We start from the raw sequence: 16,277 nt of genomic DNA on the forward strand, positions 1-16,277 counted from the left end.
CCCTCCTCTTGGTAATGGGACTCCCTCCTCTTGGTAATGGGACTCTCTTTTCTTGGTAATGGGACTCCCTCCTCTTGGTAATGGGACTCTCTCCTCTTGGTAAGGGGACTCCCTCCTGTTGGTAATGGGACTCCCTTCTCTTGGTAAAGGGACTTCCTTCTCTTGGTAATGGGACTCCCTCCTCTTGGTAATGGGACTCTCTCCTCTTGGTAAGGGGACTCCCTCCTGTTGGTAAGGGGACTCCCTTCTCTTGGTAAGGGGACTCCCTCTTCTTGGTAAGGGGACCCCCTCCTCTTGGTAAGGGGACTCCCTCCTCTTGGTAATGGGACTCCCTCCTCTTGGTAATGGGACTCCCTCCTCTTGGTAATGGGACTCTCTCCTCTTGGTAATGGGACTCCCTCCTCTTGGTAATGGGACTCCCTCCTCTTGGTAAGGGGACTCCCTCCTCTTGGTAAGGGGACTCCCTCCTCTTGGTAATGGGACTCCCTCCTCTTGGTAATGGGACTCCCTTCTCTTGGTAATGGGACTCCCTCCTCTTGGTAATGGGACTCCCTTCTCTTGGTAAAGGGACTCCCTTCTCTTGGTAAGGGGACCCCCTCTTCTTGGTAATGGGACTCTCTCCTCTTGGTAAGGGGACTCCCTCCTGTTGGTAATGGGACTCCCTTCTCTTGGTAAAGGGACTCCCTTCTCTTGGTAATGGGACTCCCTCCTCTTGGTAATGGGACTCTCTCCTCTTGGTAAGGGGACTCCCTCCTGTTGGTAAGGGGACTCCCTTCTCTTGGTAAGGGGACTCCCTCTTCTTGGTAAGGGGACCCCCTCCTCTTGGTAAGGGGACTCCCTCCTCTTGGTAATGGGACTCCCTCCTCTTGGTAATGGGACTCCCTCCTCTTGGTAATGGGACTCTCTCCTCTTGGTAAGGGGACTCCCTCCTGTTGGTAATGGGACTCCCTCCTCTTGGTAAGGGGACTCCCTCCTGTTGGTAATGGGACTCCCTCCTCTTGGTAATGGGACTCCCTTCTCTTGGTAAGGGGACTCCCTCCTCTTGGTAATGGGGCTCCCTTCTCTTGGTAAGGGGACTCCCTCTTCTTGGTAATGGGACTCCCTCCTCTTGGTAAGGGGACTCCCTCCTCTTGGTAATGGGACTCCCTTCTCTTGGTAAAGGGACTCCCTTCTCTTGGTAAGGGGACCCCCTCTTCTTGGTAAGGGGACCCCCTCCTCTTGGTAAGGGGACTCCCTCCTCTTGGTAATGGGACTCCCTCCTCTTGGTAATGGGACTCCCTCCTCTTGGTAATGGGACTCTCTTTTCTTGGTAATGGGACTCCCTCCTCTTGGTAATGGGACTCTCTCCTCTTGGTAAGGGGACTCCCTCCTGTTGGTAATGGGACTCCCTCCTCTTGGTAATGGGACTCCCTCCTCTTGGTAATGGGACTCCCTCCTCTTGGTAATGGGACTCTCTCCTCTTGGTAATGGGACTCCCTCCTCTTGGTAATGGGACTCTCTCCTCTTGGTAAGGGGACTCCCTCCTGTTGGTAATGGGACTCCCTTCTCTTGGTAAAGGGACTCCCTTCTCTTGGTAAGGGGACTCCCTCCTCTTGGTAAGGGGACCCCCTCCTCTTGGTAAAGGGGACTCCCTCCTCTTGGTAATGGGACTCCCTCCTCTTGGTAAGGGGACCCCCTCCTCTTGGTAAAGGGGACTCCCTCCTCTTGGTAATGGGACTCCCTCCTCTTGGTAAAGGGACTCCCTCCTCTTGGTAATGGGACTCCCTCCTCTTGGTAATGGGACTCTCTCCTCTTGGTAATGGGACTCCCTCCTCTTGGTAATGGGACTCTCTCCTCTTGGTAAGGGGACTCCCTCCTGTTGGTAATGGGACTCCCTCCTCTTGGTAATGGGACTCCCTCCTCTTGGTAAGGGGACCCCCTCCTCTTGGTAAAGGGGACTCCCTCCTCTTGGTAATGGGACTCCCTCCTCTTGGTAAAGGGGACTCCCTCCTGTTGGTAATGGGACCCCCTTCTCTTGGTAAAGGGACTCCCTTCTCTTGGTAAGGGGACTCCCTCCTCTTGGTAAAGGGACTCCCTCCTCTTGGTAAAGGGGACCCCCTTCTCTTGGTAAAGGGACTCCCTTCTCTTGGTAAGGGGACTCCCTCCTCTTGGTAAAAGGGACTTGCTCCTCTTGGTAATGGGACTCCCTCCTCTTGGTAAGGGGACTCCCTCCTCTTGGTAAAGGGGACTCCCTCCTCTTGGTAAAGGGACTCCCTCCTCTTGGTAAAGGGGACTCCCTCCTCTTGGTAAAGGGACTCCCTCCTCTTGGTAAAGGGACTCCCTCCTCTTGGTAATGGGACTCCCTCCTCTTGGTAATGGGACTCTCTCCTCTTGGTAATGGGACTCCCTCCTCTTGGTAATGGGACTCTCTCCTCTTGGTAAGGGGACTCCCTCCTGTTGGTAATGGGACTCCCTCCTCTTGGTAATGGGACTCCCTCCTCTTGGTAAGGGGACCCCCTCCTCTTGGTAAAGGGGACTCCCTCCTCTTGGTAATGGGACTCCCTCCTCTTGGTAAAGGGGACTCCCTCCTCTTGGTAAGGGGACCCCCTCCTCTTGGTAAAGGGGACTCCCTCCTCTTGGTAATGGGACTCCCTCCTCTTGGTAAAGGGGACTCCCTCCTGTTGGTAATGGGACCCCCTTCTCTTGGTAAAGGGACTCCCTCCTCTTGGTAAGGGGACTCCCTCCTCTTGGTAAAGGGGACTCCCTCCTCTTGGTAAGGGGACTCTCTCCTCTTGGTAAAAGGGACTTGCTCCTCTTGGTAAGGGGACCCCCTCCTGTTGGTAATGGGACTCCCTCCTCTTGGTAATGGGACTCCCTCCTGTTGGTAATGGGACCCCCTTCTCTTGGTAAAGGGACTCCCTTCTCTTGGTAAGGGGACTCCCTCCTCTTGGTAAGGGGACTCCCTCCTCTTGGTAAAGGGGACTCCCTCCTCTTGGTAAGGGGACTCTCTCCTCTTGGTAAAAGGGACTTGCTCCTCTTGGTAAGGGGACTTCCAGATCATGGTTATGTGACTCCCAGTTCACTCACTCTCAGGATTTTGAACTGTATGACGAAAATGGTAATGGCAAGCTGGACCACAAAGAGATGGCCAAATATTTGAAAGATGCTTTGGTAAGATATTGTAAATATGTTAGAATTTTGAGTGTGTCAAAACAAGCATTTACGGTATATAGTATATAGGTGCAAAGTCTGCCGTTCAAATAAGTACATCAATGTTTATATACAGACAATAATTAAACCATTCCTTGTACCCCACCTTAAGATGTCTGATTCAACTGTAAAACATTGTTTCACAGGATAGCATTTTATGGTTGGTTTTCTTTGTTCATTTGATATGCTTGTATTTTGTTGCATAGGAAATTGCTAAAAGAAAAGTTAAGCAAGTGGAAGCAACTCAAGATAAGAACATACCTAGACTGAACAGTCTCCACCTTTGTATAGTGCTTATCCTCACTGGAGCTACCATCACTATCATTGCTACTGCAATCCTGAAGAGGGCCCATGCGAGGGATGTTGATCGAAAAGGTATACTACTGAGTTTTCTTATTATTATATTGCCTGAGTCCCTTACTGTCACCAATAAAATTATAATAAAATAGAAGGTGCATGTCCAGAGATGGTGTCCCAGTGGTGTGGACCCCAACCATGAGTTCGATTCCGGTTCACCGCTTTCTTGATAGCTAAGGAATGGTTAATTTTACGTGTGTATTTGGATAGAAAAAAAAACAGAGCCAAGGGTGTTGATTTGACCTAAATTTTTCTCTGACAAGCCCCTACAAAGTCAGCAATTGAATTAAAGTTTGAATTTTTTCTGAACTTGTATTAAATGAACAATATGTCTTGACACTTTTTTACGCCTGGTGGTTTTTGGTGCCTTCTTATTTACGTTTTGAGGCCATCAAAACTGCAAAATGGCATCACTGAAAACCATTGGGAATCAGAAATAGAAACCACAAGGTGCATGTGCTACGGAAAACTGGCATTAGTATATAAAACTCGGGAACCTCGCAAGAACAAGCGATTTGATTGGTTGAGAAACTCGGGATAAAATGCAATATACACCTCCTTGGAGATGAATATTTTCCTGCGCCCCGAAATCAAGCAAAACGGCAGGTGTAACAGCCGATTTGCAAGTGTTTCCAAAAAGAAAATTGCTCTAAAGGTTGTTTTAAATACTAAAACAATTATACCATTTCCATTTCGGTGGATAGTGGCTTTATACCTCAATGGAAATGGTATAATTGTAAATTACAAGAGTTTGTAGTTTTCATTCTGATTAATGCTGTTTATGGTTGTTTGCCACAGAACCTTCAGCGGAGGATATTAGAGCTGCTCGTCTCAGAAGTTTGGGTTACCATAGCAACAGTGACACCAGTCTTAACAACTCTCAAAGAGCCACCCAAAGCACACCTACCTCTCCTCAATCCCCCTCAACCCGGGTCACCCAAGCCATCACTGACAGCAGAAGTGAAGAGAGCAAGTCTAAGGAAAAGACTGAATTAAGGAAGAGAGTTATTAACCCAAAAGTTGTGCAGAGAAGTGTTGAAAGTTTTGCAATGAGAAAGGAACCCAATTATGAAACAGTTGCAGCCAAAAGAACAGTATCTCAATCAAAGGCTGACAGTGTTCTTGAAAAACCAGCTGCTAGTAACACCAAAGTTGCCAGTAGCCAAACATCTGGTATGTTCAAAGATATAACCTTTTTTTCTGTAAATAAAATTGAACAAGAAAAAGTAACCAACTTGGCAACAATTGCATAGCTGTCAACCCCGCTTTAAGAAAAATCTTGAGAAAATACAGTGAATGTATCAGAAGTATGAAGATAGCTAAGGGAAAGTTCATTTATTATCCCTAGAGGGGGCGTGAGATCCCTAGGGGGGTGTGAGGATACTGTGGGGGGGCCTTGAGAAATTTCTTAGGTCTAAGGGGGGGGGCATCGAAAGTGTTTGAATTTTAAAAGGGGGGTCACTGATTCCTCTGGGTGTTGTCTCTACAATATAATTTGACAAAGTTTCAAATCAGACTTCTTGGTTTAACTTATCTCGGTTTGGGGGCAGTTATTTGGCACAATCCAGGAGTCGGAAATACGTATTAAGCCACGTTTTATCTATGCAATGCAAACCTGTATACACCCTTAATACATCTTTTTATGGTTTCCGCTATATAATATTAAAAAGTGCTTATGTTCCATATCTAAAATATAAACAAAACGTTTTAATGCATAAAAAATGCTCATTCTCCATCATAAAAATCCTTGCTCATATCTGATTCACTATCTTCCTCGCTCTCTCTCTTTTCTCTTTTCTCATGCTGCGCTTTTCTTGCAAGGAGAAGATAGAAAAGCCTTTTTGCTTCTTTTTTGTCATCTATAGCCTCAACCATTATCAGGTTGCAACCTGTAGTTAGTCGCATCTTTGAGAAATTGAGTGCCTTCACTTTTTCTGAATTAATGTTTTCAGCCAATTCATTCCCCTCCACTTTCTCAATTCTTGATCTCTTGAGAGTTGACAGCTATGCAATTGTTGATTGAAATTTATTACATGCATCCATTCTGTTATAACACATTATGACAAAACAGTTAATCAAATATTTAATTCATATAAAATGATTAATAAGGAATTTTTAATTTCCATCCTTTTTCAAATGTACAGTATAGAACCCTTTTTAAACGTTTCTTTTGTTTGAAATGTGCTTGTCTTTATTTGTAATTTGATGCAGACATATTTTTTCTTTTGTTTTCTGTTTTGTTACAGAAAAACAATCAACTGGAATTGAAAAGGTAATAGTATGCATCCTTCAGTTTTTGCTCCAAAGGGAATCTTAAAACTGATGTGTTATGTGGTTCACCAATTTGTTGTTTAAAGGCTGAACTCACCCTTGAGGAGACAGTCCAGCTTACCTTGAACAAAATACTGCAAATTTCAGTGGTAAGATATGAACTCATATGTAATGTTTTATTATAGTCTGTGACAGAAAATAGAAATCCCTACATGATTCATAAATCTTCCATTTTTTTTTCAGAATGTGGACAGTTCAGGGTCATCACCTAAGGTATTAAAAATCCTAGATTTCATTGAATTAAGTACTGATGGTGAAACCATAAAATATGGTGAAACAATAAAATATTTTGAAAAATCGCTTGTGTTACACCTAGCTCTTTTCATTGGCTGCACAGTCATCTTCAATGGTCATCAAACGAAATGAACTTCCCGAAAACCAGGCAGAAATACCAAAGGTAACTTTAGAACTGTCTCATTTACCAGTGGCGGATCTATGTGAGTTATCAACCCCCTCAGGGGGGGGTACTCCCTTTATCCATCGGACGGAGATCCTCGTCGTATCTTTTAGGGTGTTAATTTGGAGCCTTGGGTATCTTTTAAGGGTGAAAATGAGAATACTAAGAGTTTTTTTTACCTTGGTATCTTTTAGGATGCTATTATAGCCCTCGCTCATCTAACTTGTAGCTCATGAAAGAGCATTAAAATGTGTCAATCTTCCATTAGAGTCAGTTTTAGATAAACGTTGTTATTCCAAATTATTGAAGTTTGTTTGAGGTATCTTTTAGGGGGTTAATGCATGCCTTACCACGCCCAATAAGTACCTATTAGGGTTAAAATATAACCAGACCACACCCACTTAAGTACCTATTAGGGTTAAAATATAACCAGACCACGCCCAATAAGTACCTATTAGGGTTAAAATATAACCAGACCACGCCCATTTAAGTACCTATTAGGGTTAAAATATAACCAGACCACGCCCAATTAAGTACCTATTAGGGTTAAAATATAACCAGACCACGCCCACTTAAGTACCTATTAGGGTTAAAATATAACCCGACCACGCCCACTGTACCTATTAGGGTTAAAATATAACCAGACCACGCCCACTTAAGTACCTATTAGGGTTAAAATATAACCAGACCACGCCCACTTAAGTACCTATTAGGGTTAAAATATAACCAGACCACGCCCACTTAAGTACCTATTAGGGTTAAAATATAACCAGACCACGCCCAATATGTACCTATTAGGGTTAAAATATAACCAGACCATGCCCAATAAGTACCTATTAGGGTTAATGTATAACCAGACCACGCCCACTTAAGTACCTATTAGGGTTAAAATATAACCAGACCACGCCCACTTAAGTACCTATTAGGGTTAAAATATAACCAGACCACGCCCACTTTAGTATCTTTTAGGGTTGTTTTAAAAAAATTCCAATGATCCGTTTGATATCAGAGTACCCCCCCCCCAGGAATCAGACCCTAAGTTTTAGAAAATACAAGAAAGTCAGTATACAAGAAACTTTTTCAACTGTGTTACTTTCCACAGAAGGTTGAGAAACTTCTCTCAAAAGCACTCCACCTAGAATTGGTAAGTATTTATTTATTTTAAAGCCACAGTCTGTCATAACTGTTTACTTCTGATCGATAACGTACCAAACTCTATTTCAAAACTGTGAAAGCATTACGTGTCTATTGGAAGTTTCTTTGAGGATGTGATTGAAAATATAGAGCAGATGGCTTGTTTAATAGCGCGGATTCTAATTCTAAGGTTCTTTTGTACATATTTCAACGGTTGAGGTTGCCGTTGGACCTCCCGATAGACAGTGCACCTGCCAATTTGGATGTTACCAACGGTGTTGTGTACCATGAACCAAGCTACTTGATATGTGATAAAACTACCCCTGCCAATTTGGATGTTACCAACCATGTTGTACCATGAGCCAAGCTACTAAAAATGTGATAAAACTCCCTCTTCCAATTTAGATGTTACCAACCATGTTGTACCATGAGCCAAGCTACTTAAAATGTGATAAAACTACCCCTGCCAATTTAGATGTTACCAACCATGTTGTACCATGAGCCAAGCTACTAAAAATGTGATAAAACTCCCTCTGCCAATTTAGATGTTACCAACCATGTTGTACCATGAGCCAAGCTACTTAATATGTGATAAAACTACCCCTGCCAATTTGAATGTTACCAACCATGTTGTACCATGAGCCAAGCTACTTAAAATGTGATAAAACTCCCTCTGCCAATTTAGATGTTACCAACCATGTTGTACCATGAGCCAAGCTACTAAAAATGTGATAAAACTCCCTCTGCCAATTTAGATGTTACCAACCATATTGTACCACGAGCCAAGCTACTAAAAATGTGATAAAACTACCCCTGCCAATTTAGATGTTACCAACCATGTTGTACCATGAGCCAAGCTACTTAAAATGTGATAAAACTACCCCTGCCAATTTAGATGTTACCAACCATGTTGTACCATGAGCCAAGCTACTAAAAATGTGATAAAACTCCTTCTGCCAATTTAGATGTTACCAACCATGTTGTACCATGAGCCAAGCTACTAAAAATGTGATAAAACTCCTTCTGCCAATTTGGATGTTACCAACCATGTTGTACCATGAGCCAAGCTACTTAAAATGTGATAAAACTCCCCCTGCCAATTTGGATGTTACCAACCATGTTGTACCATGAGCCAAGCTACTTAAAATGTGATAAAACTCCCTCTGCCAATTTAGATGTTACCAACCATGTTGTACCATGAGCCAAGCTACTTAAAATGTGATAAAACTCCCTCTGCCAATTTGGATGTTACCAACCATGTTGTACCATGAGCCAAGCTACTTGATATGTGATAAAACTACCCCTGCCAATTTGGATGTTACCAACCATGTTGTACCATGAGCCAAGCTACTTAAAATGTGATAAAACTCCCTCTGCCAATTTAGATGTTACCAACCATGTTGTACCATGAGCCAAGCTACTTGATATGTGATAAAACTACCCCTGCCAATTTGGATGTTACCAACCATGTTGTACCATGAGCCAAGCTACTAAAAATGTGATAAAACTCCTTCTGCCAATTTAGATGTTACCAACCATGTTGTACCATGAGCCAAGCTACTTAAAATGTGATAAAACTCCCTCTGCCAATTTAGATGTTACCAACCATGTTGTACCATGAGCCAAGCTACTAAAAATGTGATAAAACTCCTTCTGCCAATTTAGATGTTACCAACCATGTTGTACCATGAGCCAAGCTACTTAAAATATGATAAAACTACCCCTGCCAATTTGAATGTTACCAACCATGTTGTACAATGAGCCAAGCTACTTGATATGCGATAAAACTACCCCTGCCAATTTGGATGTTACCAACCATGTTGTACCATGAGCCAAGCTACTTAAAATATGATAAAACTACCCCTGCCAATTTGAATGTTACCAACCATGTTGTACAATGAGCCAAGCTACTTGATATGCGATAAAACTACCCCTGCCAATTTGGATGTTACCAACCATGTTGTACCATGAGCCAAGCTACTTAAAATATGATAAAACTACCCCTGCCAATTTAGATGTTACCAACCATGTTGTACCATGAGCCAAGCTACTAAAATGTGATAAAACTCCCTTTGCCAATTTAGATGTTACCAACCATGTTGTACCATGAGCCAAGCTACTTAAAATATGATAAAACTACCCCTGCCAATTTGGATGTTACCAACCATGTTGTACCATGAGCCAAGCTACTTAAAATATGATAAAACTACCCCTGCCAATTTAGATGTTACCAACCATGTTGTACCATGAGCCAAGCTACATAATATGCGATAAAACTACCCCTGCCAATTTGGATGTTACCAACCATGTTGTACCATGAGCCAAGCTACTTGATATGCGATAAAACTACCCCTGCCAATTTGGATGTTACCAACCATGTTGTACCATGAGCCAAGCTACATAATATGCGATAAAACTACCCCTGCCAATTTGGATGTTACCAACCATGTTGTACCATGAGCCAAGCTACTTGATATGTGATAAAACTACCCCTGCCAATTTGGATGTTACCAACCATGTTGTACCATGAGCCAAGCTACTTAAAATATGATAAAACTACCCCTGCCAATTTGAATGTTACCAACCATGTTGTACCATGAGCCAAGCTACTTAAAATGTGATAAAACTCCTTCTGCCAATTTGGATGTTACCAACCATGTTGTACCATGAGCCAAGCTACTTAAAATATGATAAAACTACCCCTGCCAATTTGAATGTTACCAACCATGTTGTACCATGAGCCAAGCTACTTAAAATGTGATAAAACTCCTTCTGCCAATTTAGATGTTACCAACCATGTTGTACCATGAGCCAAGCTACATAATATGCGATAAAACTACCCCTGCCAATTTGGATGTTACCAACCATGTTGTACCATGAGCCAAGCTACATAATATGCGATAAAACTACCCCTGCCAATTTAGATGTTACCAACCATGTTGTACCATGAGCCAAGCTACTTAAAATATGATAAAACTACCCCTGCCAATTTGAATGTTACCAACCATGTTGTACCATGAGCCAAGCTACTTAAAATGTGATAAAACTCCTTCTGCCAATTTAGATGTTACCAACCATGTTGTACCATGAGCCAAGCTACTTAAAATGTGATAAAACTCCCTCTGCCAATTTAGATGTTACCAACCATGTTGTACCATGAGCCAAGCTACATAATATGCGATAAAACTACCCCTGCCAATTTAGATGTTACCAACCATGTTGTACCATGAGCCAAGCTACTTAAAATATGATAAAACTACCCCTGCCAATTTGAATGTTACCAACCATGTTGTACCATGAGCCAAGCTACTTAAAATGTGATAAAACTCCTTCTGCCAATTTGGATGTTACCAACCATGTTGTACCATGAGCCAAGCTACTTAAAATATGATAAAACTACCCCTGCCAATTTGGATGTTACCAACCATGTTGTACCATGAGCCAAGCTACTAAAAATGTGATAAAACTCCCTCTGCCAATTTGGGTGTTACCATGGTGTGTTCCAAGAGCCAAGCTACTTAGTATGTGATAAAACTATTATGTTATTGTGGGATGTTTAAGAGACACCACCATTCAATAGAAAGTGGAGGCAATCCTTAAAACTCCCTCTGCCAATTTGGATGTTACCATGGTGTGTTCCAAGAGCCAAGCTACTTAGTATGTGATAAAACTATTATGTTATTGTGGGATGTTTAAGAGACACCACCATTCAATAGAAAGTGGAGGCAACCCTTAAAACTCCCTCTGCCAATTTGGATGTTACCATGGTGTGTTCCAAGAGCCAAGCTACTTAGTATGTGATAAAACTATTATGTTATTGTGGGATGTTTAAGAGACACCACCATTCAATAGAAAGTGGAGGCAATCCTTAGTGTCTGTAGTCGATATGCTAACATCCCAATCATTTAACCTCTAAAACTGCATGGTGGCACAGTGCGTCTTATAAAGCAGTCGTATAAGAACCCATACAATTGTAAATTCGGGGTAATTCAGCCCTGGATAAGGGTGGCACTCATACTTACATTTCCTTTCAAGTTAAAAACGCCCAAGTTCTTCTTTTTTTAACAAAGGATCCTTTACGGAGCGCTCTAAAATGTTACGATGCTTGCCAATGCCTGCCACCAGACTTCAAAGGCAAAGCAAGCCAAGAACATGTTTGGGGCTCGGTAACTGCGGTGGCAAAAAACACCTGTTTCCACACCGTAAAGAAGCAGCTTATACATGGTAAGAGATGGGCTTGAGGATTTCCTTTAATTCTACCTTGTCTGAGTCGTCGGTTGTACATCTAGCTTTGTTGCTCATCATATTACATTTTGAGTTTCTGTGCTTGTGAGCTGCGTTTAAATCTCTTTCTCATATGTTAATATCGGTGAATGAAAAAAATAGCCCACAAAATTGATTTGAGTGCCTGAGGCAAACTCTGTTTAACTGTAATGGTAATAGCGGACTGGACCTGACGATGGTGTTTCACTTCCTCTCCTGAAACGAACGATCACGTGCCATCTGATAAATAAGGCTATAGGTACATTCAAAGAAAGTATTTAATTATTTTCCAGAGGATGTGGAGGACGACCTCTGGGAAGGATTCAAGAAGACTTCGCTTCACCCACAACAGGTATTAGAAAGCTCAACTCCCTATTAAGGTGACATGTCAAGTTATTGCCTACGAAAGGCCTACAAACTATTCATAAAAAATATAGCAGTTGTATAGCACTTAAAACAGTACAAACCATGTTCTAAGTGCTTCATATTTAAAATCTTACTACGTATGTATTAAGAAAGTCAAATTCAGGAGATACTATTCACGTCCCGACCGGAAATCGAACCGGTCACGCAGAGATTGGAGCCCCCATACACTGACACACACACTTGGTCATCCGTGTGATATAGGCGTCATATTTTTCCACATGATGACATGTGTTTCTAATATTTTGTTAGGGTAATTAAGGCACCGCATGGTATCCTCGCCCATGCAGGAGCGGATTTTATGTCTGTCATTTTCTAGCTGTTTTATCCCTCACCGAACAACTTTTGCATGTTTTACATACATGCAAGGTGCATTCATCATTATCAGAAATCGCACAGCTGTTGTTAAGTTGTTTGGTTCAGTTCGTATGTGGTTTTCGTTTTTTTTTTTTTTTTTGCGTTGTGGGCGGTATCTTTTCTGTTCCAAATAGTTTCCTGGTATGTCATCGCATACCTAGTAAAAAGAGACAAGTGATGAATCTATGAAACAACAACGGAACTAAAGTCATTTTCATCCGTTGTGTCTTTTCACGTGGTATATCGTGACATCATCATCAGACTTTTTATCACGTTTTCGAGGAAGACTTTAAAAGCGACACACAATAGTAATCATTGCTCTTATTGTTCAGGATGTGTCTCTGTGCTTTCTGGGTTGCCTGTCTGGTTGGTCTCCCGATGGCGTGTCGGTGTCTCCAGAGCTACTCTCTCGTCTTCTCGAAGAGGGGCACAACAATAAAAGCACCCGGGAGACTTTTCGTGAAATGGTCAGTTTTGTTCGAGTATTTCCTTAATGCACAATAAGACACTTGATTTATAGTCCCCTGTTTAAAGATTCCAGATTGGTCTTGGGTAGTATTCAGAAAAAAGGCCCATATTTAACCAGTCTGCACGTCTTTTAGATAATATGCGCTGGGAGGTATGTCAACAGCATCGAAAGGTACGTAATGTTTTCCAGTAATATCTATTAAATGTCGATAAAAATGTACGTATGTGTTGTATTTCTATAGCGCAAGTATTTGTGTACTGTTGATACTCATCAGTACCTTTAAAAAAAACTAACAACCTGCCAGTAGTGTTACGGACTGCTCCACGCAGTTGACAAACTTGTGTGAGGTAGTGTGTAAGCAATTTCCCAGAAGGCATTGGGTGCTGCTATCACACGATCCACCGTCCCACAAACGGCACAAGTAATCGGCGAGCCTTACTTTGAGCCTCATTTTGCTGAGATCAAGCCTGACAACAGTTTCTCTCTTTGGTAACCACAGATTGGACGAGGTCGCGATCCAGTGTAGCAGTGTGTTAAAGGGGGTTGAAGCTCTGTTAAAGCAGGTTTGTCTTTGAGGTAGTTCATTATCATAGTAATCTAGTCATCTGCAATGGTAAAAGGAGATTGGCAATCGTATTACTCTTTCAGCCACAAATGGTGCAGTTCATTGCGAAATGGCTAGAAGAGGAGACTGACCGGAAGGAACCGGTAAGAGATTATCAACGAAATAACTTCAGAATTCTTTTGTACTGTGATTTTGTCCTATAATTAATTAAAATGCTACTAACCGTGTTTTCTAGACCGAGTATTTCCAGAAAAGCTCGATCTTTGCACTGTTCCTCTCGCTCACCTCCCTAGAGATGAGGATTAACGGAAAGTCCCGCGCCTCGTTACCATTCAAGGAGCTGCCACACTTCCCTCGACCTTTCAAGACAGATAGTGATAGAGTCCAGGTAAGACCACAGCCACTGATAATCAGCCAACAAGACCTTTCAATACAGATAGTGATAGAGTCCAGGTAGAACATCACCCATTGATAATCAGCCAACGAGACCTTTCAAGACAGATAGTGATAGAGTCCAGGTAGAACATCACCGATTGATAATCAGCCAACGAGACCTTTCAAGACAGATAGTGATAGAGTCCAGGTAAAACATCACCCATTGATGATCAGCCAACAACTCCTTTCAAGACAGCCAGTACCTGGAACAAACAGATTTAAATTTCTTTTTGACTGTAATTTAGGAGCTTGTTTGATATTGACTTAATTTTCCCGTAATTTCAGTGATCGCTTGAAAAGTGCAGTTGTAACGGGGTAAAGAGTTATTGTCGTTGAAGACACAATACTGTATAATACTCAGTTACATTCACCTATTTCAGAAAAGGTTGTCAGTGCAAATGGTAAACTGCTTATGGTTACTAATTATTTGTAAAGTTAAAGGTGCTAAATAAAGTCAATCAATGTCAGAGCCAAGCATCGGTTACCTTTAATGGATAATTGTTTTGATTTATCCTTATTTTTCGATACGCATTGTTACTTTCGGTCGTAGAACAGCCATCTTCCATTTGCACTGACAACCTTTATTGAAATAGGTATATACTCAGTTATAACATGGATGTTATTGTCTTTCTAGAGCCAAATATTGGATGCTTTGCATTCCTGTCAGAATATCGTATACAAAGCTTTGCGAGCTGTGCTGACAAAACACCACGAAAGGTAAATTTACAGTTATAGCCAAATTCGTTGTTGCGCGACCTCACGAAATCAAAAATTCCTTTCTTCGTTTAGAAATAGCGCGTAGTCAATCGAACAAAACAATCAAAACCAGACAAACCACCCCAAAGCTTGTGTCTGACTACGCGCTATTCCCAAACGAGACATGGATTTCGGATATTCACCGAGGTCGCGCAACAACGAATTTTGCTGTAATACCTTATAACACTGAATTTTCGCGACGTCAAAATTTCGCGATTTTGAGATGGCGGTATTTCTCGACACTTTATTTTCGCGATTTTTTTTATTCTCGTAAAAACCAGATCACTTTTTTTCGCGATTTTGGGATAATAAAATTAAGCAAAACAAGTGGAATTAAAAGGTGCTGTCATCATCAAAACTGAAACAATTTGTAACAAAAAGATGCGTGGGCTGAATTTAGTTTCATAAAAATCTATAAATACAAGTCCAACTCAACCCGTACTATATGGATATACAATATACATTGGATGACTAAATAGACGAGGTTTTTCCATAAACCTCCCCTTCCTGTGTAATCACTTAATTTTCGCGCATCCTAATTTTCGCGACACTTCGTGAAATTAAAGTGACGCGAAAATTGAGTGTAAGGTACCAGAAACATAGGGAGTTTGACAAATGAGAGGTGCAGTTTACGAACAAGGTAGAAAGCCGTTCGAACTAAACATATCGGAATCAATGCTCGTTTGAAAAAAGGCAACGGAAACATATTGCACGCGTAAATCGTTTGTTCCCGGATAATCGCGCGCGCTTGACAGCCATATATGGGAGCATTTTTATAATCCTGCTTTTGCAACCCAAATGTTGTGCAATCCCTCAACGGCGATGACTTTACCCTTTATTTGCCTTTTAGTGCTATGTCTTGGTTGTCAGCAGTTATCACCTATATGGACATGCGTACTGTACTAACTCTAGGTCAGGACGAAGCTGTAGTGGCTACAGATGGTGAGCATCTTGACCTTGACCCTGAACTTGACCCCCATTTGACCTTGGCCTTGATTTTATGCGTTATTGCGAAGATAAGAGTGCGCGCGCCCATGTCGTTATGTCGATATGTCGCTAGTGTGCACTAGGCATTAGTAAGCGTCGCGCACAGGAAAACTTAAAACTCTATGTGGAAAAAAAATGGCAATAACGCATAAAATCAAGGCCAAGGTCAAATGGGGGTCAAGGTGAGGATGGAAACAAATTTTCCTACAATATAATAAGCTGATGACCATTGAACCATACAGATTTATTTGGGATTCTACGGGCTTTTTGATAAAATTCTCTCCGTGTGGGTGGGGAGGGAGGGGTTATGGATCATCCATCAGAAAAAGTTTTCCTGTTGAATCACACATAATGTACAACGTGGCTGTTCTTACTTGAATGTTTCCTCCATTCCTTTAGGGTATATGATGAACTTGTGCTCAGTACTCCTTCAATTTTGCGAGCCTTTCTTCGTCGTCAAGGGAACCAACAAAATTGTAGATATCCAGAGCGGGTACCCTGTGTCAAAGGCGTGCCGATTAGATTATTCGGAGGAACGGACAATGACAGGCCTACACTTGGGTGAGTTTGGATGTGGTGGTCTTTTTCGTCGTTATTGTCGTTGTGGTCATTGT

At 42.0% G+C, this 16,277-nt stretch overlaps 1 protein-coding gene and 1 long non-coding RNA gene across 4 annotated transcripts in view; one reads left to right on the plus strand and one right to left on the minus strand.

Annotated features, from left to right (window-relative positions):
* The window catches only part of LOC5513359, a 42,724-nt gene that overhangs the window by 4,831 nt on the left and 21,616 nt on the right, over positions 1–16,277 (plus strand). The window contains exons 3-20 of one of the 3 annotated variants that reach the window (XM_048720532.1): positions 3,073–3,150; positions 3,396–3,564; positions 4,345–4,719; positions 5,793–5,818; positions 5,904–5,966; positions 6,061–6,090; positions 6,194–6,274; positions 7,377–7,418; positions 11,479–11,632; positions 11,965–12,023; positions 12,784–12,918; positions 13,054–13,091; positions 13,420–13,483; positions 13,569–13,628; positions 13,721–13,873; positions 14,555–14,637; positions 15,527–15,618; positions 16,063–16,224. In XM_048720532.1, the coding sequence (XP_048576489.1) occupies positions 3,073–3,150; positions 3,396–3,564; positions 4,345–4,719; positions 5,793–5,818; positions 5,904–5,966; positions 6,061–6,090; positions 6,194–6,274; positions 7,377–7,418; positions 11,479–11,632; positions 11,965–12,023; positions 12,784–12,918; positions 13,054–13,091; positions 13,420–13,483; positions 13,569–13,628; positions 13,721–13,873; positions 14,555–14,637; positions 15,527–15,618; positions 16,063–16,224 (1,864 nt within the window). The remainder of the gene's footprint in view (positions 1–3,072; positions 3,151–3,395; positions 3,565–4,344; positions 4,720–5,792; positions 5,819–5,903; positions 5,967–6,060; positions 6,091–6,193; positions 6,275–7,376; positions 7,419–11,478; positions 11,633–11,964; positions 12,024–12,783; positions 12,919–13,053; positions 13,092–13,419; positions 13,484–13,568; positions 13,629–13,720; positions 13,874–14,554; positions 14,638–15,526; positions 15,619–16,062; positions 16,225–16,277) is intronic. The other 2 variants (XM_048720533.1, XM_048720534.1) reach the window with 2 other exon arrangements.
* On the minus strand, positions 11,631–16,163 carry LOC125558960. Its single transcript, XR_007306200.1, has 3 exons — positions 16,038–16,163; positions 13,709–14,123; positions 11,631–13,525 (listed from the first exon to the last, which is right to left on the minus strand). It is a non-coding gene; the product is annotated as an uncharacterized LOC125558960 (long non-coding RNA).

The sequence above is a fragment of the Nematostella vectensis genome, chromosome 13 (genome assembly GCF_932526225.1).
Source record: "Nematostella vectensis chromosome 13, jaNemVect1.1, whole genome shotgun sequence".
NCBI lineage: Eukaryota > Metazoa > Cnidaria > Anthozoa > Actiniaria > Edwardsiidae > Nematostella > Nematostella vectensis.